Source organism: Lucilia cuprina, chromosome 2 (genome assembly GCF_022045245.1).
Source record: "Lucilia cuprina isolate Lc7/37 chromosome 2, ASM2204524v1, whole genome shotgun sequence".
Lineage (NCBI taxonomy): Eukaryota > Metazoa > Arthropoda > Insecta > Diptera > Calliphoridae > Lucilia > Lucilia cuprina.
Window position 1 is genome coordinate 14281860 of NC_060950.1, and position 25000 is coordinate 14306859.

A 25000-nucleotide genomic window follows, 5' to 3' on the forward strand; every position below is an offset into this window, starting at 1 on the left:
CCATTCGATTGCATGAATATTGGATTCTACGAATATGGCTTTATTACCAGGTTTTGAGGAAATTTTCACAGCTCTTATGGGTCGCTGTTCATAAGAACGGCCGATAACATAGGATTTAACTAATTTTGGATTATTGGCGTTTAATTTTTGTAACCAATTATAGATAACAGGCAAATCGTGATATTGCGTCCAATCCATTTCGACATGGGTGCGTTGCATAGAGCGAGTTTGAGCCTGCGACTCTTCTTCTATGACACTGTAAAAAAAAAAAAAATAAATGAAAACGATTTTAATGGTTTCCCTAAACCAGTCTATTGGCCAAAGTTTAGTGGAGGGACTAAACACTAAAGTTTTCTACATACCTTTGTAAATCTTCTATGACACAAGAGAAATCCAATTCCAGAAAACGCAATTGAGATTCCAAATTCTGTTGGTTGGCGGGATCAATGACAACATCATAAGTGTGATCAGGACCCTTAAGTTCATTTAAATAGCTGGAAAAAAGTTCTTTAAGTTATTATGAAATCCTTATCTCAATTTCCCTCACTCACCGGTAGATTATTGCCCAATTTCATGAATTCTCCAAATTGTTGGGCATCCTTAACATTGACCCGATAGACTTTAAAGTCATCATAACGTGCGGCAAATTGATTTGCTGAACTTACAGCCAAAAGGCCCAAAAAGCCTACAACTATCAATAGCAACTTCATGTCGTTTTCTAAGTTTGCCTTTTGTTCGAATTGTGTTTCTAATACTGCTACGAGTTCATACTTTTATATGAATTTATCCAATTTAGAAAAGATTTGTATTCTTTTACTTTTGTTTTCATATTTTAGTTCTAAATCTTAGTGGATTTGTCTGAAACGTGTTTGATATTTTCTTATCAATTTATATTTTAATTGCTTTATGATTTTCATCGTGCGATATGCTTCTTATTTCTTAATTTGCAAATATATGTATATAAATTTTAATATCTCAGGTAGTATTTTGCTTTTATAACAGATGGCATAATTAAGCTTAATTTGATTTATTTCCTTATGATGTTTCGGTGACGTAAAGGAACCCGACGTAAACAAAAATACCATAATTAATAATTTGTACACAATTTTCGAACATTCTTTCCGGATCTTATCTCTTTAGGATTTCTTGATCCTCCTGATCAAAATATGAACTTACAAGCGGAACTCCTTGATATACATATGTCGGTTGTTATGTTGTCGATAGATAGAAAGATTGGTAGATAGATAGATAGATAGATAGATAGATAGATAGATAGATAGATAGATATATAGATAGATAGATAGATAGATAGATAGATAGATAGATAGATAGATAGATAGATAGATAGATAGATAGATAGATAGATAGATAGATAGATAGATAGATAGATAGATAGATAGATAGATAGATAGATAGATAGATAGATAGATAGATAGATAGATAGATAGATAGATAGATAGATAGATAGATAGATAGATAGATAGATAGATAGATAGATAGATAGATATATAGATAGATAGATAGATAGATAGATAGATAGATAGATAGATAGATAGATAGATAGATAGATAGATAGATAGATAGATAGATAGATAGATAGATAGATATGTAGATATATAGATAGATAGATAGATAGATAGATAGATAGATAGATAGATAGATAGATAGATAGATAGATAGATAGATAGATAGATAGATAGATAGATAGATAGATAGATAGATAGATAGATAGATAGATAGATAGATAGATATATAGATATAGATAGATAGATAGATAGATAGATATAGATAGATAGATAGATAGATAGATAGATAGATAGATAGATAGATAGATAGATAGATAGATAGATAGATAGATAGATAGATAGATAGATAGATAGATATATAGATAGATGGATGGATAGTTGTCATTCTCCACATTTATAAGAAAGCAAACAAATAAGTTATTGCAATGTTGATTTGAAATCGATGTTTTTGTTATGGGACTTACCATCTAGACTTTAGTCAACAATTATATAATGTTTACTATCTCACAACTTTATATTACTTTAGACCATTTATTAAATATTTGCTTTATATGTATACGACCATAAAGCTTAAATGTAAACGAAAAAGATAAAACGACAATTAACACACTTAATAAATAATATTTATTCTAAATGTAAATATTTTACTAAATAAATCTGAAAAATATTATTTAACAATGTTAAATGATTTCTTTAAGACTCTAATCAAATAATCCCTCTTTCTGAGCTTTATCCACCATGGCAACCAAACCATCGGTTACTTCTTCACAGACCTCGCCAATTTGAGAAGGTGGTAAAAAGAAACCATATCGACCACGATCTCTTAATTCAATGGTAGCAGTAAAAGGTATTTTCTTCACTCCATACGCCCAATCCTTGGCAGAACCAGAAACAGGATCTGAATGAAAAGAAGAAAAAATATTTCAAATAGAAATTGAAAAGAAAAGATTTACAACTTACAGTTTAATAAACCACTGGCACCACTTTTGAAATCGGTGCCATATTTTACACGAGCCGCATCAGCAAAAGCGGTAGCTATACGCATCATTTGGTCGTAATTGGGTGGAAATTCTGAATTGGTGTGGCCATAAGGTAAGAGCACATAATTGCCAAAAGAATGAAAAGCTAAGTACATGCGTATATAACCATCTTCAAAGCTATTAACGAAACGTTCCAAAGCCTGAACTTCGGGCTCAGAGTCGGGTTTAGCACCACCATACCAATGATCGCAGGGGACATCAAAATTATAACCACTAACTGAAAAACTCAAATATATATATTTTATTTTTCCTTAAGATCACACTTATTTACTCTCTTACTTCCCCATCCATAACCAAAATTACGATTCATATCTATACCATAACAAGGACCGGAGGCATTGTGGAAACCCGTAGGTCTACGATTCTTACGCCATAATCTCTCCACATTGTGTGAGTACTCAAAACCGTCCGGATTCAAAACGGGTACAAATAACCAATCATAGTTTTCTAATAAGTTTTTCATCTGGGGATCTTCAGAATTGAGTAAATTCTCAAAGAAACAGGTAGTCGTGGCCGATGAAATCCACTCAATGGCATGTATATTGGACTCAACGAATATGGCTTTATTGCCCGGTTTTGCGGATATTTTTATTGCCTTAATGGGACGTTTTTCATAAGAACGACCAATAACATAGGGTTTGACTAAACGGCGATGTTTAGAGGTTATTTTTTGTAGCCAACTATAAATAACGGGTAAATCGTGGTACTGGGTCCAATCCATGTCGGCACGCTTACGTTGTAAAGTTTGACGGGTTTCGGGTTGACATTCTTCTTCTAAGACACTGTGCAAATATGTTTAGAATTTTATTTTTATAGAAAATTTTCGATAAATTTTCTTTTTATAGAAAATTTTCTTTTTATAGAAAATTTTCGATTAATTTTCTTTTTATAGAAAATTTTCTTTAAATTTTCTTTAAATTTTCTTTTAATAGAAAATGTTCGATTAATTTTCTTTTTATAGAAAATGTTCGATTAATTTTTTTTTATAGAAAATTTTCGATTAATTTTTTTTTATAGAAAATTTTCGATAAATTTTCTTTTTATAGAAAATTTTCGATAAATTTTCTTCTTATATTCTTTTTATTTGAAAATTTTCGATAAATCTTCTTTTTATAGAAAATTTTTGATAAATCTTCTTTTTATAGAAAATTTTCGATAAATCTTCTTTTTATAGAAAATTTTCGATAAATCTTCTTTTTATACAAAATTTTCGATAAATCTTCTTTTTATACAAAATTTTCGATAAATCTTCTTTTTATACAAAATTTTCGATAAATCTTCTTTTTATACAAAATTTTCGATAAATTTCATTTTATAGAAATATGGAAATTAAGTTTCGATTTAGAGAAAATTTTCGACATTTTTTCAATTCCAAATTAAAACTTCAAATTACCTTTGCAAATCTTCGATCATACAGGAGAACTCTAATTCCAGAAAACGTAATTGTGTTTCCAACTTATTTTGATTTGCAGGATCAATAACTACATCGTAACTGTGACCAGGACCTTGAAGTTCATTCAAATAGCGCAACTGCAATTAAAAAAAGTTTATTTTTTTCATTCCATCTTTAATTTTCTACCAAATCTTCCAGAGCATTCTCCACTTACCGGTAAATTATCGCACAATTTGATAAATTCTTTTAACTGCTGCTCGTCCTTTATCTTTACTCTATAAACCTTAAAGTCATCATAGCGTGCAGCAAATTGATTAGCCGAACTTACAGCTAACAGACTTGAAAATCCTATAAGTACTAATAGCACCTTCATAATGAACTTGAACGTTTGCTTACGATTTTAATTGTGTTTCAAATGTCGTGAGCTATCCATACTTTTATATGACTTTAAGTGATATTTGAAATGCTTTTTGTTTATTTACTATTATTATTTAGCTTTAATTTTAATACTTTTGTATAAACAAAAGAAATTGATTTTAAACTTAATACTTTAGCGCAAAAACGTGTTATTCATATTTTTTTTTCGGGAGACCTTTTTTATCGCCATTGGTTTATAATTAATATTGTATGATATTTTAGTTAAAAGTTTAAGACATATTTAAGTAATAAATGAAAAAGTCGAAGGCCCTTTAGTCCGTTCAGTTCGAAGGACCAGTTATTTATACTTTAATCATAACTTGTAACAATATAATCTTGATATATATTATTTGATTTATAACAATTATTAAATTTGTTTTTGTTTTCCCATAAAAAATTAAAACAACAATAATATTACTCATTTAAAACATAGATTCGAGTATGTCTGATAAGAATTTCATTGTAAAGCCTACCTCATCACGTATTAATTGATATTCGAAATATGATGTAAAGTGAACTCTATAAATAATCAATTGACAACATAATACATTTTGTTGTCTAAAGCTTTCTCTAGAGGAGAAGTGTGCTCTAACTATAAAATAATAATTAAAACACTTTAAAAACAATTAAAATCTATTAGGTAAATATCGGACATACATATAAATAAGTATTAATTAAGTTATAAATACATATGTCTTTTATCGAACATGAAGGTTTTTATTTCGTTTTACTCATAAAGCTTAATATATGCTTATCAGATTAAAAGATGTAAAACTCAATCGGGGAAAATAATTTGAAAAGAAAATCAGTTAAAGCGATATTTTTTAGAAAAGTTTGGCAACGTAGAAACCGCATCCAAAAATGTTCGTATTTATGTTGCATAGTTTTAGGACTGTATTAAGTGATGGTTGCCATAAATAGTTTTTTCCCAAAGGCAAGCCAAATCTATCTATCTATCTATCTATCTATCTATCTATCTATCTATCTATCTATCTATCTATCTATCTATCTATCTATCTATCTATCTATCTATCTATCTATCTATCTATCTATCTATCTATCTATCTATCTATCTATCTATCTATCTATCTATCTATCTATCTATCTATCTGGTTAATTACTTCGTATTTTTTTGGCCGAAAATTAATAAAACAAACAACAAATTTTGGTTAAGAGGACAAAATGATGTGATTATTACAATTTCATTTAAATAAAAAAATATATATTAATCTATACGCATGAAACACCCCTTTAAAGAATCCATTCTGGTTTTGAACACATTACATTTGCTTGCATTAAATAGGCTTTTCGTTGACCCAAAAAGGGTGTGTGATGTATTGAAAATGAAGGGGCCGCTACGGATTTATGTTTAAAATACTAAAATATATAATAAAATATTTTTTGAAATACTTTTTACACGAGCGAATAATAATTCATGTTTACTTTCTCTGGGCAATGTGCTGCTGGTCCCGGTTTCATGTGTTCATCGCTTATAACTTTGTGTTTACTATGTAAAGTATAACGCGGTGAAAACTTTTGCAAATAACGATAATTATTTTCATAATCCCCAGGACCGGGATGAATTAAAGTGGGAATTTGTCTTGGCTTCTTACGACCCAACATAGTAAAGGCTGGTGCAGCTTTTATTTCACCTTGTTTGGCGGTGCCAAATACCGGAGGTAAATTGTAAACATTGGGACCTATAATTACATAGTTTTAGGGAATAATATAGTAAAAATCCATTTACTAACCAGGTGTAGGTATAGTTTTAATAGTGCCTGGTCGTTTGCCAAACGAAAAGGTCGGTATAGTTTTCGTTGTCGCTTTCAAAGATTTTTCTATTGAATATTTGTTAGCTGGTGGCGCTTCGAATCGTTTAATATCTGCTCTACGACTTTTCAACGTAAAAGCTGGTGCCGTTTGCAGACCCTTATTACATAAACCTCTTAAATTAAATTTATCCGGACCATCATCAGTATAGTCTTGTTTTCGGGTTATTCTTTTGCCCAAAGAATAAGCTGGTGCAGACTTTTTCTTAGAATCAACTATATAGCTTCCCAGATATGTTGGAATACTTCTATAGGCTGGTTTTCCGGGTATACATTCTGCTGCTATACGTCCTCTGCGGACGGTTGGCTTCCAAGGTTTTTGTTCTATACTAGCACCAATTCTAATGGGACGTTTTGTCTGAGGTATTTTTTCACAAGGACCTTTGATAGGTGATTTAAGTCGCGTTGGTGTGTTATAGACCTAATGGTTTTAGATTTTATTTTTTTTTTAGGATTTGATTTTACTTATATTTTGTTTTGTTCTTTACCATTTGAGAGAAATTTTTTTGTTTTGTTCATCAGTAAAAAAATATATATTATCAACTGAAATAATTTTTATTATTTAGGGATGTCAAATTCTTTAAAACAGGGTGTTTTATAAACAAAAAAAATATATTATTAAAATATTCTAGTATAACTAGATATTGTTCAAAGTATCGGTCAAAGGGTATTAGTTTTAATAAAAATCTTTCGTGAAAAAGCTTGGTTTAAAATCCAAATTCATTGCGTATTTGTTGCCGCGGCAGTGTGTTACCAAATTTTTAGGAAAAATAGATCCAGAAATAGTGGGCGTGGCATCATATCGATTAAATGCTAAAATTCTTTTATCTGAAAACTATAACTTCTAGAGTGACCAAATTAAGTGCCATTAACATCACCCTTAATAGTCTTGAGGGAAAAAAATAATCTTAATAAACTTTTATTTCTAGGCAACTTTTGTTCTACAACTTTGTTCAGAAATAGTATTTACCTGAGTTACGTGAAAAATACCTAGGTGGTTAGAAGAACCGCCAGACACCCGAACTTCCAAATAAGAAATATTTAAAAACATACTTTATCCCTCAAATTTTAGCACAAAATTTTAGCAAGCAATGTGTGATTCAAAAAAATCCGAAAAATACCGATATAGTTTTGGTGGTTGGTGGTCCCTTGAACTTTAAATACTTATTATTGCAATAATATTAATCAAAGGTCAGTAAAATTTTTTCTGTTTAAAATATTATGGATTTATCAATCAATCAATCTATCTATCTATCTATTTATCTATCTATCTATCTATCTATCTATCTATCTATCTATCTATCTATCTATCTATCTATCTATCTATCTATCTATCTATCTATCTTTTCGTTTGTAAAAAATATATTATTTTCGGGCTATTAAATGTGTTTAAATTGTGCAAAAAAATTATAAAATATAATGTTAAGTGATCAACAATATTTCAAAGTGCTATTATCCTCAAATTTTCGCGAAAAAGTTCAGAAGTTTTGGGAGAGAGAATACAATTTTTACGTATGTGTTGGATTTACACAGCACTCGTTTGTGAGAAGAGCGTAATGTTATTGTTGTAAAAAAATGACAGCGTTTCACTTCTTGTTTATTCTTTGGTATGGGTTTTGTCAAAATGAAATTTCTAAAATTGAAAAATTAAAAATATTGGAAATAAAATTTGTTGTGTATTTCACAATATTACATATACCACCTTCGTTGCATTTAAATTGTATTTGCAGCAGAACAACGTCTTATTAGTGCTTCATCTGTTATTCTTCATTTGGAGCCCTTTTATCAGCATTTTCATTCATTATTTTTGGTTTGAAATTTTTTCGTTTAAAAACACAAATTTAATATTCTTGTTAGAATAAAAATAAATAAATTATTTTTGACAAAACCCAGGCACTTTTACAATAAACAAATAAAAATCAGCTGCCTTGATGATTTCACCTCACTTAGTGCATCCTGGCCTGATTTTTTTGCTTGAGGGAAAAAAAATAATCTTAATAAACTTTTATTTCTAGGCAACCTTTGTTCTACAACTTTGTTCAGAAATAGTATTTACCTGAGTTATCTATCTATCTATCTATCTATCTATCTATCTATCTATCTATCTATCTATCTATCTATCTATCTATCTATCTATCTATCTATCTATCTATCTATCTATCTATCTATCTATCTATCTATCTATCTATCTATCTATCTATCTATCTATCTATCTATCTATCTATCTATCTATCTATCTATCTATCTATCTATCTATCTATCTATCTATCTATCTATCTATCTATCTATCTATCTATCTATCAATCTATCTATCTATCTATCTATCTATCTATCTATCTATCTATCTATCTATCTATCTATCTATCTATCTATCTATCTATCTATCTATCTATCTATCTATCTATCTATCTATCTATCTATCTATCTATCTATCTATCTATCTATCTATCTATATATCTATATATCTATATATCTATATATCTATATATCTATATATCTATCTATCTATATATCTATCTATCTATCTATCTATCTATCTATCTATCTATCTATCTATCTATCTATCTATCTATCTATCTATCTATCTATCTATCTATCTATCTATCTATCTATCTATCTATCTATCTATCTATCTATCTATCTATCTATCTATCTATCTATCTATCTATCTATCTATCTATCTATCTATCTATCTATCTATCTATCTATCTATCTATCTATCTATCTATCTATCTATCTATCTATCTATCTATCTATCTATCTATCTATCTATCTATCTATCTATCTATCTATCTATCCATCTATCTATCTATCTATCTATTCTATCTATCTATCTATCTATCTATCTATCTATCTATCTATCTATCTATCTATCTATCTATCTATCTATCTATCTATCTATCTATCTATCTATCTATCTATCTATCTATCTATCTATCTATCTATCTATCTATCTATCTATCTATCTATCTATCTATCTATCTATCTATCTATCTATCTATCTATCTATCTATCTATCTATCTATCTATCTATCTATCTATCTATCTATCTATCTATCTATCTATCTATCTATCTATCTATCTATCTATCTATCTATCTATCTATCTATCTATCTATCTATCTATCTATCTATCTATATCTATCTATCTATCTATCTATCTATCTATCTATCTATCTATCTATCTATCTATCTATCTATCTATCTATCTATCTATCTATCTATATCTATCTATCTATCTATCTATCTATCTATCTATCTATCTATCTATCTATCTATCTATCTATCTATCTATCTATCTATCTATCTATCTATCTATCTATCTATATATCTATCTATCTATATATCTATCTATCTATCTATCTATCTATCTATCTATCTATCTATCTATCTATCTATCTATCTATCTATCTATCTATCTATCTATCTATCTATCTGTCTATCGATCTAACTATCGATCTATCTATCGATCTATCTATCTATCGATCTATCTATCTATCGATCTATCTATCTGTCTATCTATCGATCTATCGATCTATCGATCTATCTATCTATCTATCTATCTATCTATCTATCTATCTATCTATCTATCTATCTATCTATCTATCTATCTATCTATCTATCTATCTATCTATCTATCTATCGATCTATCGATCTATCGATCTATCGATCTATCGATCTATCGATCTATCGATCTATCGATCTATCTATCTATCTATCTATCTATCTATCTATCTATCTATCTATCTATCTATCTATCTATCTATCTATCTATCTATCTATCTATCTATCTATCTATCTATCTATCTATCTATCTATCTATCTATCTATCTATCTATCTATCTATCTATCTATCTATCTATCTATCTATCTATCTATCTATCTATCTATCTATCTATATATCTATCATATCTATCTATCTATCTATCTATCTATCTATCTATCTATCTATCTATCTATCTATCTATCTATCTATCTATCTATCTATCTATCTATTTATCTATCTATCTATCTATCTATCTATCTATCTATCTATCTATCTATCTATCTATCTATCTATCTATCTATCTATCTATCTATCTATCTATCGATCTATCTATCTATCTATCTATCTATCTATCTATCTATCTATCTATCTATCTATCTATCTATCTATCTATCTATCTATCTATCTATCTATTTATCTATCTATCTATCTATCTATCTATCTATCTATCTATCTATCTATCTATCTATCTATCTATCTATCTATCTATCTATCTATCTATCTATCTATCTATCTATCTATCTATCTATCTATCTATCTATCAATCTATCTATCTATCTATTCTACGGATATATCTTCTAAATAATAAAACAAGTTCTTTTTAGGTTTTTTGTTTAATTTTTATTGTTAATATCTTATTTGTTTCGAATTGTGTCTTTTTTATTATTAATGTATTTTTTAAATTTCGCTTTAAATTAGTAGAACACAATTTTCTTTTTTCCAATAAAAACGTGTTAGTATTTTACAAAATGTACAAATTTTTTGTTTATATGTGTATAAATCATTAAAAAAAACAAAATGGTTGTTTATAAATAAAATACAATACTTGATTGATTAATAAATATAAAATTAATGCAATAAAAAATAGAAGAACTTTAGGTGCTTAAAGAAAAGTAACATAGAGTATAGAGAGTATAGAAAAAGTTGTTAAAAGAAAAAGGTATCAGCAAAAAAATACGACTTGAAATATGTATAAAAAAGCAGGGCCTTAAAATTTTGTATAAGTAAAGGAATGTAACAGAATTTAACATATGCCCGAAAAGCCATGATCATGATGTTCACGTATATAACCCAAATAAGGAGAATGTTTAATGCCAAAACTATAAGCTGGAACATTGGAGAGATTGACCTGTAAAGGAGAAATAACAAATAAGTTTTAGAATACCTTATCTTTAAACAATTAACAAACCTTTTCTGGACAATGAGCACCGGGACCAGGTTTCATATGATCATCATTGGGTATTTTATGTTTGCCACCCATAGAATACATGGGTGGTTTACGTTTAATGGCCGTATATTCGGCATCATAAAAACCTGGACCGGGAAAGAGAAGACTTGGCAAGGGACGAGATTTTTCACGACCAGCCATAGAAAAGGCGGGGGCTGATCTAATGGTACCCTCTTTGCTGATACCCAAAACAGTGGGAATTTTATAGACATTAGGAGCTGTTAGGAGAAGATGGTTAAAAAAGTGGATTTTGAAATAAATTTTATTTTATTTTTAAAAGATAATGAAATATGGGGTTATATATGTATATGTTTGGGGCCATGTTAGGGTTAGTGTATGCTTTTTGAACCTTGAGCTTTTAGCTTAGTTTTTGTTTACCTGATAATTTCTTCTTGTATTGTACTGGCCTCTACGGCATATTTGACACTTGAGCTTTTGGCCGATTTTACAGTTGTTACTGTTGTGCCATCGGCAGTTACCATTGTGTTACTAGAACCCGAAGCAGCATTGGTCTGCTTAACATCAGCACTACCCTTGGCTAGTATTTTCTTATTACCATCCTCCTTGAAACCATTTGTGGTCGTATGCATGGTGGTGGTAACAACTTGACCAGTTTCACCATTTAAGCCATTGATTTTATCAATCTTTTGTGTTACCTGGGTATTGGAACCGGTTGTCCCTACTAAAGTGTCATTCATATTAAGCTTAGCCAATTTATTGTCAAGTTTTGTGATGGTGGTAGTATTATCTACTGGATTTTTGCCATTTACAAGTGTTTGTTTTTGCACTGTGGTGGCGGTGGTGGTGGTGGTCACTGTATTGTCATTCGGTTGGTTACTAGTGAATTTTGTTTGCGGTTGTCCATTAATCGTGTGCATCTCGGTTACAGTGGTTGCTGTTGTAGTATGTGTGCTTTGCTGTTGTTGTTCATGTTCATGTTGTTGCTGCTGTTGCAACGTGCCATTTTCTAGTATTACAACATTACGTACTACAGGGTGGTGAATTTTAGATTGTTGAGTATCGAATTAGTGGTGAAAAGAAATAAAAATTAAAATAAAGTAATTGATTTCAATTAATTTTGTTAACATCAATTTTTTTTGTAATTAATTTGAATTAGCTTGAACTGTAAAGCGTTAGGAAATGAATTAAAAAATAAAATAATTTAAAAAATTAAAAAATATTTAAATTATTGAAAAGGTGAAGACACATGCTGAATTTACCTGAAACTGTGTGTTAATTAAAAAATATTGTAATAGATGAAATTTTAACAACAAATTTTAATAAAAAAGAAAATTTGTGATTGTATAAGTTAAATTTACTTATAACCTTCTAATGTAATCAAAATATTACCAGAAGATAATAGTCAACGTAGTTACAGATCGAATAAGAATACCTAATTTTAATCTGGTCTTCGAATTTCTCCATTTCGTTAGGTTTTTGAGATATAGTATTCTAAAGATTAAAAAACAAAATTTTTTGAAATTTTGAAATAAAGCCCGAAAAAAGTTCAATCTGCAGACTTTGAAATAGAACTTAAAGCTTTATTATATCTTCTTACTACTTCGAGATATATTGGCCAAATATTTAAAATAATCAATAATAGTTAGTAAATATTTTAGGTTGAGATATTTCGGAGAAGTTAGGAGATATAAGCAAACTAAGACCTTTATTTCAAAGTCGACACATTAAACTTTCAAATGACTTTATAAACTTTTTATATAAAGGTGTCTTCGTTCTGTTATAACATCTCAAATATGACTAAAAATATAGATTTTAAAATTTTGAAATATAAATATAAAGAGTCTGGTAGACCAGGAGGTGGTGGGTTCGATGCCCACCTGAGACACTGGTTAAGGAGTCGATCCCAGAATCGATTAGATTTAAAGAATGTCTACACTGTGTAAGGACATTCAATGACATATTTTTAGGAAAACTTTTTAGATTTTATTATACATTGAAAAGTTTCTTCAAAAGAATTTTCGTCATTGAAAAGTTTTTTTTTTTTTAAAAATCATTTAGATTTTTCTTCACTGAATAGTTTCCTTAGTAAACTTTTCGAAATTGAAAAACGTTTCTAAAAAACTTTTTTGTTTTTTTCAAAACATTATTTGGGAAACTTTATGATATTTAATTGATACTTAAGCAAACTTTCTTCAAAAAACTTTTCAATATTTTAAAAAGCTTTTTGATATTGAAAAATTTCCTTTGAAAACTTTTAGGTATTAACAAGTTTCTTTAAAAACCTTTAGATATTGTTAAAGCTTTTCGATTAAGAAATATTCTTTAGAAAATTTGGAAAACTTTTCGACATTGAATAGTTTCTTAAGATCAGCTAAAAGCAGTGAGTTCTCAAATGAGCTCTTTTGTACTCTCTTTTTTATACGTAAGTATGCTCACACTTGTATAAAAAACCAAGAACCTGGTCAGAGAACACATGTTTTACTCTCTGCCTTTCAAAGCCTTTTTAGAAGAAATTTCTATATCTTCTATATTTCATTACAAATCCATTCAACGAATCCGGTCAGAGAACACATTTCTTACTCTCTGGCTTTCGCAGCTTTAGATATAAAAAAAGCTTTCTTTTAGAAGAAATTTCTATATCTTCGATGTTTATATATTTCATTACAAGTCCATTCAATAGTAAAAATTTTATTTAGAAAACTTTTCTATATAAAAAATCATTTAGAAAACTTTTTTATATTGAAAAGATTCTTTAGAAAGCTTTTCGATATCAAAAAGTTTATTTAGAAAGCTTTTTTATTTTGAAAAGTTAATTTTAAAAACTTTTCGATAATGAAAAGTTTCTTTAGAATATATTTTCAAAGTTTCTTAAGCAAACATTTCGATATTGATAAGTTTCTTTAAAACACCTTTTTGTTATTGAAAATTTCCATAACTGGAAAGCTTCTTTAGTAAATTATTCACTATTGAAAAGTTTTTTTGTAAAACTTTCAATATTGACATGTTTTTTTCGAAAAAAACTATAGATATGGAAAACTTTTGAAAACAAAACTATTCTTTAGATAACTTTTAAAAACTTTCTTTATAAAACTTTCAACATTGAAAAGTTTTTTTTGATTAATATGAAAAAAGTTTAGATGTTAAGCTAAAAACTTTCTTAACTTCCTTTCGATATTGAAAAGTTCCCTTGAATAATATGAAAAAAGTTTAGATGTTAAGCTTAGTTTCTTTATAAAGCTTTTCGATATTAAAAAGTATGTAGATTTGCCACCAAAACCAAATTAGAAAACCCAAATTTAGTATGAAGTATGTTATAATTAGTAACTATATATCGGCTACATTTGAAAATGAAATGCTTACCCGGACTTGCTAAACGTCTCTCACGTCTTTGCAATATGCGATCTTCAACATATCTGCCCCGAGGCAAAGCTATTTATATGTATGTATGGTTCATAACATCAAAATATACATCAACAAAAACACAATACATACACAGAAAACACGCCAAATAATGAACAAATAAATTATAAATTAAATAGGGATATAATAAAAATATATATACAAATGATAAGTGATAAAAAGAAATTATTAACGTCCAACATGCTTAGACATATCTCTATTTTCTATAAAAGCTCAAAACCTACCTGGCATTGTTGTGGTCTTTACACCAAACGTATAAGATGGCGAATGATCGGGCTTATAGTTTTCTGGATGATAATGACCAGGAGCTAAACATGCAAAGAAATTATAGCAAGATATTGTTAAGAGATTATATTTATAAATAAATTTTGAATTTATTAACAAATTCCAAAAAGAACTCTTTTCGAAAAACGTTAATAGATTCAAAATTTCTATATGAATTGTGATGTAAAAGTTATATTGTTTGCTTAAAGCCTACCTGGTGAATCGGTCACCGTTTTGGTTTCCGTTTTAGTGCCAAAGGTATACGATATTTTATGTTCAAGAGAGTGCTTTTCTGGTTCATAGGCAGTGGGTGCTGAAGTGTATAGAGAGTATTTAAAAGAGTGCTTTTATATACAAGAGATAGATATATTTTCTAACCAGACTTTTGAGATAAACAATTCCTTCCTAAACCTACTTACAATCGGGACTTAAATCATCGCATTCGTAAACGTATAAAATTTATCGCAACGAATGCGCTGTATCGATCCCTTAACATTCTCTTCTTGTCCACTTTTGATTTGATTGACTTACCAGGTGTATCACTGACATGTTCCTGTTTTAATTTTAAACCAAAAGTAAAGGCTGGTGTAGCAGGTCCTTTAATGTCGCACATCTCTGGTTTATAATCACCAGGTGCTGGTGTATTTTCCACATGATGAACTGTATTACGTCCTGTCATAGTATAGGCTGGTATATGATCAAGTCTAACCTTTTCGGGACTGTAAGCACCCGGTGCTGGAGATTCACTTATAAATCTATCGACTTTGCGACCGACAATTGTAAAGGCGGGCGTATGATCTAAACGTACTTTTTCGGGAGAGTAAGCGCCAGGTGCTGGAGTTTCATTTATTATCTTGGGATCATGTTTACCGGCAAATGTATAGGCTGGTGTATGATCTAAACGATGTTTTTCGGGAGCATAATCGCCGGGAGCTGGTGTTTCATTGTTTACTTTAGGTTGATGTTTACCGGCTATGGTAAAGGCTGGGGTATGATCTAAACGATGTTTTTCGGGAGCATAGGCACCGGGAGCTGGTGTATCATTGGGTTTTTTCAACTCATGACGTCCGCTAATGGTGAAGGCAGGAGTATGATCCAAATTACATTTTTCAGGAGCATAATCACCAGGAGCAGGAGTATCATTATTTACTTTGGGCTGATGTTTACCGGCAATGGTAAAGGCAGGTGTGTGATCTAAACGATGTTTTTCGGGGGCATAAGCTCCTGGGGCGGGAGTATCACTGGGTTTCGTTAAATTATGACGTCCCGCAATGGTAAATGCGGGTGTATGATCTAACTTGGATTTTTCAGGAGCATAATCTCCAGGGGCTGGTGTATCGTTATTAATTTTGGGCTGATGTTTACCGGCCATGGTGTAGGCGGGCGTATGATCTAAACGATGTTTTTCCGGAGCATAAGCTCCAGGGGCTGGAGTATCATTGGGTTTCTGTAAGTTATGGCGACCTGTTATGCTAAAAGCAGGCGTGTTATCTAGTCTGCACTTTTCGGGAGCATAATCTCCTGGAGCAGGAGTATTGTTTTGTATTTTAGGATCATGCTTACCCGCCATAGTATAGGCGGGAGTGTTATCCAATCTACACTTCTCGGGGGCATAAGCTCCAGGAGCGGGAGTATCATTTTTATTCTTGGCATCGTATTTTCCAGCCATAGTATAAGCAGGAGTGCCATCCAATCTGCACTTTTCTGGAGCATAAGCACCTGGTGCTGGAGTATCACTGGGCTTTTGTAAGTTATGGCGACCAGCTAGAGAGTAAGCAGGAGTACCGTCTAATCTACATTTCTCGGGAGCATAGGCACCAGGAGCTGGTGTGTCATTTGAGATCTTGGGATCATGTTTGCCACCCATTGTATAAGCGGGAGTGCCATCCAATCTGCACTTCTCGGGTGCATAGGCACCTGGAGCTGGAGTATCACTGGGTTTTTGTAAATTATGGCGACCAGCTATCGAGTAAGCAGGAGTGCCATCTAATCTGCACTTTTCAGGAGCGTAGGCTCCCGGCGCTGGTGTTTCATCATTGATCTTGGGATCATGTTTGCCTGCCATTGTATAAGCGGGTGTGCCATCCAATCTACACTTCTCAGGAGCATAGGCACCTGGTGCCGGAGTATCACTAGGTTTTTGTAAATTATAACGGCCGCCCATTGAGTACGCAGGCGTACCATCTAATCTACACTTTTCAGGGGCGTAATCTCCAGGAGCTGGTGTTTCATTATTATATTTAGGATCATGTCTGCCTCCCATGCTATAGGCTGGGGTATGATCTAGACGTACCTTTTCTGGGCAGTAGGCACCGGGAGCTGGCGTTTCACTAGGTTTCTGTAAATCATGGCGACCACCCATCGAGTAGGCAGGTGTACCATTTAACTTACATTTTTCAGGAGCATAAGCACCAGGAGCTGGTGTATCATTTGTAATTTTGGCATCATGTTTACCGGCCATACTATAGGCCGGAGTATGATCTAAACGTACCTTTTCCGGGCAGTAGGCACCGGGAGCTGGTGTTTCACTTGGCTTTTGAAGATCATGGCGTCCAGCAAATGAATAAGCGGGTGTGTTATCTAATTTACATTTTTCCGGTGCATAAGCACCAGGAGCTGGTGTATCACTGGTAATTTTTTGCTCATGTTTGCCAGCCATTGTATAGGCAACAGTATGATCAAGTCTTACCTTTTCCGGACTATAGGCACCGGGTGCTGGTGTTTCACTAGGCTTTTGCAGATCATGACGACTGGTCATGGAATAAGCAGGTGTATGATCTAATCTAGATTTTTCGGGAGCGTAGGTGCCAGGTGCTGGTGTCTCATTCTTAACTTTACTCTGATGTTTACCAGCCATCGTATAGGCGGGTGTATGATCTAATCTTACTTTTTCTGGGCAATAAGCACCAGGTGCTGGTGTTTCACTAGCTTTGTGCTCTTCATGACGTCCGCTTATTGTATAGGCTGGTGTATGATCTAGTTTAACTTTTTCGGGAGCATAAGCTCCGGGAGCTGGTGTTTCGTCGACTTTTTGTACATTATATTTACCCTTAATGCTAAAAGCCGGTGCATGATCTAAGCGACATTTTTCGGGGGCATATGCTCCCGGAGCGGGTGTATCACTGGTTTTGTGTATTGTATGGCGACCTGATATGGTGTAGGCTATTGTCTTGTCTAAGTGGCATTTTTCCGGTTCGTATGCACCTGGAGCTGTAAGATTGTTTTAAATTGTTATTTACAACAAATAATTACAAAACTAGCTAGACGAATTACAGAAAGCTTTTTAAGACTAATAAAAATTTTAAAGCTTTTCATTAAAATAAATAAAAAAACTTTAATAGTTTTAATGTAGTTTTAGATACTAGATGAACTGGTGCTAACTATGCTTTTAACTTAGTAATCAACTTACCAGGTGTACAATCCACTACATCATGTGAGGTTTTGCCCGACATGGTAAAAGCTGGTGTTGAGTGCAATTTAGCTTTTTCCGGACTATAAGATCCAGGTGCTAAATGAAAAAAAAATTATTAAAACAAAATCAGAAATTTAAATAAAGCTTTTGCTTGCACTAAAAAATTAAACATAAAAAGCCTTAAAGCTTAAAGCTAAGCTTCTTTTTTAATATTGTATACTACACAATCATTAAATAAACGACTAAAAAGCTTTGGTGCCCAACATTAAATTAACAAAAATAGCTAAATTATTATTAAGTAATTAGTTAAATTAATTTGTTTTTAGTTTACCTGGAGTTCCCTTATCGAAGTTTATTTTTGTACGTCTACCAAATGAGTAACGCGGTGAATTCTTTTTCGATAGCGAAACCCTCTCGGGACGATAGCTATTTGGCGCTGTGTGATTTTTGTGTGTAATTTTTTTGGTAATTTTTTTTGTTAGTGTACAAGTCATAAACATAAATTAAAAAGAAATTTTGACAAAAAATAAGTTTATTTATTTAAAAAAAAATTATTAAAAAATTAACAATATTATGTAATTTCGATTACTTATACTGTGCAGCTTTAAAGCTTAATAATAATATTAAAGCTTTCATTGAATTACACAGTGCCATGAGTAGTGATTGTATATACAGGAAGGAGCTTTTGTAATGTGAAATAATCGAACGATTAAAGTGATTGTTGCTACACAGAAAAAATTATCGGTAGTTTATTTTCAATTAATATGTTTTAATTTTCTTTATTTTTTATTTAAACAAATTTTTATTTGTCTTAATTATCTCGTTTTTTGAAACTGTTTGAAACTAAAGTGTAAAATTTTGATTAAATTTTTAATTAATTCAATTAATTTTTTAATTGATTGAAAAATTTTTTCTGGCCTTCTTTTCCATTTTAGATTTTTTTTAAATATTTTATTTTTAATTTTTGTGCTAGCAATATTTATAATTCTTAAATAGTCCATAAAATTTTAGGCATATAATATTCAAGTTTCTTTACAATTTATGAAACACTAATTAGTTAAATTAATTTGTTTTTAGTTTACCTGGAGTTCCCTTATCGAAGTTTATTTTTGTACGTCTACCAAATGAGTAACGCGGTGAATTCTTTTTCGATAGCGAAACCCTCTCGGGACGATAGCTATTTGGCGCTGTGTGATTTTTGTGTGTAAGTTTTTTTTGGTAATTTTTTTTGTTAGTGTACAAGTCATAAACATAAATTAAAAAGAAATTTTGACAAAAAAATAAGTTTATTTTTTAAAAAAATTATTAAAAAATTAACAATATTATTTAATTTCGATTACTTATACTGTGCAGCTTTAAAGCTTAATAATAATATTAAAGCTTTCATTGAATTACACAGTGCCATGAGTAGTGATTGTATATACAGGAAGGAGCTTTTGTAATGTGAAATAATCGAACGATTAAAGTGATTGTTGCTATGAATGTAATGTATTTTTCTTTTGGGAAATTATTGAAAATATGAAAATAATATTTACAACTAAAAGCTTAAAACTTATGTAACTTCTTTAATTTAGAAAAAAATCTAAACAAAGTATTGAAAAACTAAAAAAGTAAAAAGCTCTCCAGAGAGAGCTTTTAAATTATTTTAATAAAACAAAACATAATTAATATTCGATTCTTAAATACCCATAACCAAAACATATAAAAGCACAACTTTATTGTTCAGATAATTGATTTAACGATGTTCGTCTGATAGTCTGTTACTTCTTTAAACATTCAGGAAAATTCAATTTAATTTATAAAATAAAACACTGATTTAAAAAAAGAAATATTCAGTTATTCAAGACCTAATACAAAAACAACGTCACGGATCTTTATAAACACGATTTAAGCTTCCGAATTTCTTTCTTTTTCAGTATTCTAAATAAATTATTAAATTAAATATTTCAAGAATGGAAGAGGAAACTCTTAAGCTATAGAAATTATAATGTAAACGAATACAAAAGAAAAGCCACAAAAGTTCTATACAAGATAATTAACAAATACCTTCACCATTTCGGAACCAATATGTGACAGCCGATTGAATGTATATTGGAAGAAATCTGATGTCACCTCAATCACAAGGGAATTTAATGAATGAATAGTATATAGTCTAAAGTCGAGTGTATAGCCTAGTGTACAGTCCAGTCTATAGTCCAGTATATAGCCTAGTCTATAGTTTAGTTTACAGTCAATTCTATAGTCTAGTCTATAATCTAGTCTAGTTTAGAGTCTAGTAAACTAGACTAGATTATAGAATAGACTAAACTATAGAATAGACTATAGTCTATAGTTTAGTCTATATTAGTATATAGCATTGCCTAAAGTCCAGTATATAGTTTAGTTTACAGTCTAGTATTTTGTTGTCTACAGTCTGGTCTATTAGTAGTCTACAGTGGAGTCTATTGCGTAGTCTACAGTCTAGTTTATAGTCTAGTCTAAAGTCAAGTCAAAAGTTTAGTCTATGGTCAAGTCAAAAGTTTAGTCTGTGGTCTAGTCAATAGTCTAGTCTATAATCTAGTCTAGTCCTAAGTGAAGTCTATAGTCTAGTGTAATATGTATTCTAGTCTATGTATTAGTCTATAGTCTATTCTATCGTTTAGCATAGCCTATAGTCTAGTTTTTGATTGTATTCTGTTCTATAGACTATAGTCTAGTGTATAGTATAGTCTATAGACTAGTCTATAGTCCAGTCTTTAGTCTATAGTCTATTCTTTAGTCTATTCTATAGTCTAGTCTATAGTCTATTCTATAGTCTAGTCTATAGTCTATTCTATAGTCTAGTCTAGACTATAGTCTAGTCTATAGTCTAGTTTATAGTCTAATATATAGTGTAGTCTATAGTCTAGTCTATAGTCTAGTCTAGAGTCTAGTCTATAGTCTAGTCTATAGTCTAGTCTATAGTCTAGTCTATAGTCTAGTCTATAGTCTAGTCTATAGTCTAGTCTATAGTCTAGTCTATAGTCTAGTCAATAGTGTAGTCTATAGTCTAGTTTATAGTTTAGTTTAGTTTACAGTCTAGTCTATGTAGTCAACAGTCTAGTATAATAGTAGTCTACAGTCGAGTCTATTGTGTAGTCTACAGTCTAGTTTATAGTCTAGTCTAAAGTCAAGTCAAAAGTTTAGTCTATGGTCAAGTCCAAAATTTAGTCTATGGTCTAGTCAATAGTCTAGTCTAGTTCTGAGTAAAGTCTATAGTCTAGTCTATAGTCTAGTCTAGTCTGTAGTCTAGTCTATGTATTAGTATTATTATTAGTAGTCTACAGTCAGTCTAGTTTTTGGTCTAGTCTATAGTCGAGTCTATAGTCTAGTTTATAGTCTAATATGTAGTGTAGTCTATAGTCTAGCCTATAGTCTAGTCTATAGTCTAGTCTATAGTCTAGTCTATAGTCTAGTCTATAGTCTAGTCTATAGTCTAGTCTATAGTCTAGTCAATGGTGTAGTCTATAGTCTAGTTTATAGTTTAGTTTATTGTCTAGTTTATGTAGTCAACAGTCTAGTATAATAGTAGTCTACAGTCGAGTCTATTGTGTAGTCTACAGTCTAGTCTATAGTATAGTTTTTGGTCTAGTTTTCAGTATAGTCTACATTGTTGTTTAAAGTCTATAGTGTAGTCTATAGTGTAGTGTATAGTCTAGTCTATAGTCCAGTCTATATACTAGTATATTGCCTAGTGCATAGCCTAGTCAATAGTCTAGTCTATATTCTAGTCTATAGTCTAGTCCATAGTTTAGTTCATAGTTTAGTCTATAGCTAAGTCATATATGATATATAAATACAAAATATTTTAAGACTACCATTCGATTTATTATAAGGCCAAGAATAAACGTTAAATATTCAGATTCTATACTAAGAAGGGAGTGCAAAACATGTATAATTAATAATAATTTCACATTATATATATACAAAGTGACTAAATTTGTACTAACAGATAACATTACCTACTAAAGCCCTTTTAACACAATATCGGATTTATGTTTATCATATCGATGAAATCATATCGGCAAGTACAAAATATAAACCGATATTGGTTACAGAGCTTTAAGCTAGGTATACAGGGAAAACATACAACATATACACACAAAAATAACATTTAATAAAATATCGAGGAATTAAGAAAAAAAAAACAAAGTTACCTGGTGTATTAATTAAAAAAACTTTAAGCTTAATACGAAACGTATACTGAGGGGCACGAGGTTTTATTATATCGAGTGGAACAACTCGATAATGATTTGGACCTAAATTAGAAAAAGAGTAGATTTTTTTTTTTGCACAGAGACAGGGTTTTGGTACAGGTTTTGGAAGGGGATGGTTGGAGTTTTTTTTGGGTAAAAGAAAAACAAAATAAAAAACAAGATTAATAATTTTGATAAAACAAAACAACAATTTACCAAATTGTACAAAAACAAATAGAAATATTTAACACACATACATATTAAAATAAGAGAGAGAAAAATAATTGGAATCTAACTACAAACAAATTGAAATGCTAAAACAGATAAAAAAAAAGCTCATTTCCGCAATTATATTGTAATCTGCTCATAAAACGAAATACCGTTTAAAGGAAGATCGTTTTATGGTAGCAAATTAATGGAATTACGTTTCAGATGGAAAGTGTGCCTTATGGATATTCACTTAATGTTATAAATTGTTTCAACTTTCGATGTTTTACCTTTGAAACCCATAATTTATTTCTTCTAAGTGAATACCCTTAATACTAAATAATAAAAATGACAGCGTGAAACAAAACTGATATTTTGTCACAAAACTATTTTTCGTGATTTAAGAAAAGTATCGTGATAAATGCTTAAATGTTTATATTTACACTGAACGAAATTTAAACTGTTGAATGACCATTATGAGAATTATGTTAAAAGCTTAAGCTTTTTAAACTTTTATTTTTTTTCTGTAAAGTCTGCAAATAAAAATACAATAAAGTGAACTGATATGTACGAAATATGAAGTTATAAATGATAGCATATTAACACTAACCCAAACACCCATTTAAAGAGTCACAAATTTACACCATATTACCACCAATAATATTAAAAATATTTTCCATTTTCAAATATAACCCCTTCTTCCTCATTTCAAACATACCTGGTGTTGTATTTAACTTTTCTGTCACCAATTTCTGTCCAAATGTATATTTGGGTGTCGATTGATTTATGGCCTTAACCGCTTTTTGTATGTCATATTCACCGGGTGCTGGTGTTGAGAATTTGGACATTTCTTTGTGACGACTTTGTAGTGTAGCGGCTGGTGGTGTATCTTTGCCTTTGTTGCCGAGGCCAGTGACATTGTATTTGGCAGGTCCCTCTCCTAGGGATTGTACGGTTTGACGATGTTTTTGTCCAAAGGTAAAGGAAGGAGCTGCATTTTTTCGTGAATCTGTTACTTTGTTGCCTTAAAGAGAAAAGCGTCGTGTTAGAATATTTTGGAAAGAATTGTTATTTTCCTAATGGATTCTATGGACTATGGAACGGAGTGCATTATGTGTTATATACAAGAATTATCTAAAGTCTGGACTGTGTATTCGACTGGAATAAAGTACAGCCTAGACTCCGATCTATAGTATGCACTTTAAATTGTTTTCTAGTCTAGACTGTAGTCTACTGTACAAACTGCAACTATAGGTTGGACTCAAGCCTAAACTTTAGATTATAATCTGAACTATGGTTTATAATCTTACCTATGGACTATAGTCTGGACTATACACAGGACTAAACAGTCCTATAAACGTTACTCATAACTAATATGTGGAAAAAAGTCAGGCCTATTGTTTAGATTCTATATATGTATATAGTCTCGACGAAGAGTCTGAACTATATTGGGGACTATTGTCTGGACTATAATCTAAACTATAGTTTAGACTAGAGTCTGAATTGTAGTATGAACTTTAGTCTGGACTATATACTGATATCTGGTTTGGAGTATAGAACTATATTCTGAATTATAGTCTGGACTCTAATATGAACTATATACTAAGTTTAAGTTCGGATTATGATCAGAACTTTAAACTGGACTACAATCCTGACAATTTTCTGAAATATACCCAAAATTATATTCTTAGCTATATTCTGGATTATAGCCTAAACTATAGTCTCAACTGTAATTTTAACTATAGTTTGGAAAACTGTATAAATTGTAGCCTGAACTGTAATCTAAACTGGATTATATTCTAAACAATAGTCTGGGCTTTAATCTAAACTATAGAATAAACTATGATCTAAACTATAGAATGAACTATAGTCTAAGCTTTAGAATGATTTATAGTCTCTATATTAGTCTGGTCTATAGTCTAAACTATAGTAAAAACTGTAGTAAAAAACTGTAGTCTGGACTATAACCTAACTATAGTCTGGACTACAGTCTGGACTATAGTCTAAACTATAGTCTGGACTATAGTCTAAACTATAGTCTGGACTATATTCTAAACTATAGTCTAAACTGTAGTCTGGACTATAGTCTAAACTATAGTCTGCACAATAGTCTAAACTATAGTCTGCACAATAGTCTAAACTATAGTCTGGACTATAGCCATACTATAGTCTGGACTATAGCCATACTATAGTCTGGACTATAGCCATACTATAGTCTGGACTATAGCCTTACTATAGTCAGGACTATAGCCTTACTATAGTCAGGACTGTAGCCTTACTATAGTCAGCACTATAGTCTAAACTATAGTCTGGACTATAGTGTA

The 25000-nt window shown here is 30.7% G+C and overlaps 3 protein-coding genes across 5 annotated transcripts in view; all 3 read right to left on the reverse strand.

Moving 5' to 3' along the window:
- LOC111682593 overlaps nucleotides 1–4357 on the reverse strand; it is a 10036-nt gene extending 5679 nt beyond the window's left edge. Inside the window, 9 exon segments of the mRNA XM_046947818.1 lie at nucleotides 48–256; nucleotides 363–475; nucleotides 552–770; nucleotides 2169–2230; nucleotides 2233–2424; nucleotides 2487–2783; nucleotides 2846–3348; nucleotides 3960–4096; nucleotides 4174–4357. Coding sequence (XP_046803774.1) covers nucleotides 48–256; nucleotides 363–475; nucleotides 552–770; nucleotides 2169–2230; nucleotides 2233–2424; nucleotides 2487–2783; nucleotides 2846–3348; nucleotides 3960–4096; nucleotides 4174–4332 — 1891 coding nt within the window. The 5' untranslated portion in view covers nucleotides 4333–4357.
- Nucleotides 4358–5545: 1188 nt separating this feature from the next.
- On the reverse strand, nucleotides 5546–6745 carry LOC111682592 (outer dense fiber protein 3-like). The gene is made up of 4 exons (XM_046945063.1): nucleotides 6694–6745; nucleotides 6128–6626; nucleotides 5820–6076; nucleotides 5546–5753 (listed from the first exon to the last, which is right to left on the reverse strand). Exons 1-4 carry the CDS (start codon nucleotides 6694–6696, stop codon nucleotides 5628–5630), a joined length of 885 nt encoding a protein of 294 aa, XP_046801019.1. The 5' UTR covers nucleotides 6697–6745; the 3' UTR covers nucleotides 5546–5627.
- A 4583-nt stretch (nucleotides 6746–11328) lies between these two features.
- The window catches only part of LOC111682597, a 39895-nt gene continuing 26223 nt past the window's right edge, over nucleotides 11329–25000 (reverse strand). The window contains exons 3-13 of one of the 3 annotated variants that reach the window (XM_046945062.1): nucleotides 23395–23700; nucleotides 22431–22532; nucleotides 19338–19442; nucleotides 18587–18691; nucleotides 18253–18351; nucleotides 15375–18053; nucleotides 15058–15156; nucleotides 14804–14887; nucleotides 14520–14588; nucleotides 11577–12186; nucleotides 11329–11416 (exon numbers count right to left, since the gene is read on the reverse strand). In XM_046945062.1, coding sequence (XP_046801018.1) covers nucleotides 11410–11416; nucleotides 11577–12186; nucleotides 14520–14588; nucleotides 14804–14887; nucleotides 15058–15156; nucleotides 15375–18053; nucleotides 18253–18351; nucleotides 18587–18691; nucleotides 19338–19442; nucleotides 22431–22532; nucleotides 23395–23700 — 4265 coding nt within the window. In that variant the 3' untranslated portion in view covers nucleotides 11329–11409. The remainder of the gene's footprint in view (nucleotides 11417–11576; nucleotides 12187–14519; nucleotides 14589–14803; nucleotides 14888–15057; nucleotides 15157–15374; nucleotides 18054–18252; nucleotides 18352–18586; nucleotides 18692–19337; nucleotides 19443–22430; nucleotides 22533–23394; nucleotides 23701–25000) is intronic. The other 2 variants (XM_046945060.1, XM_046945061.1) reach the window with 2 other exon arrangements.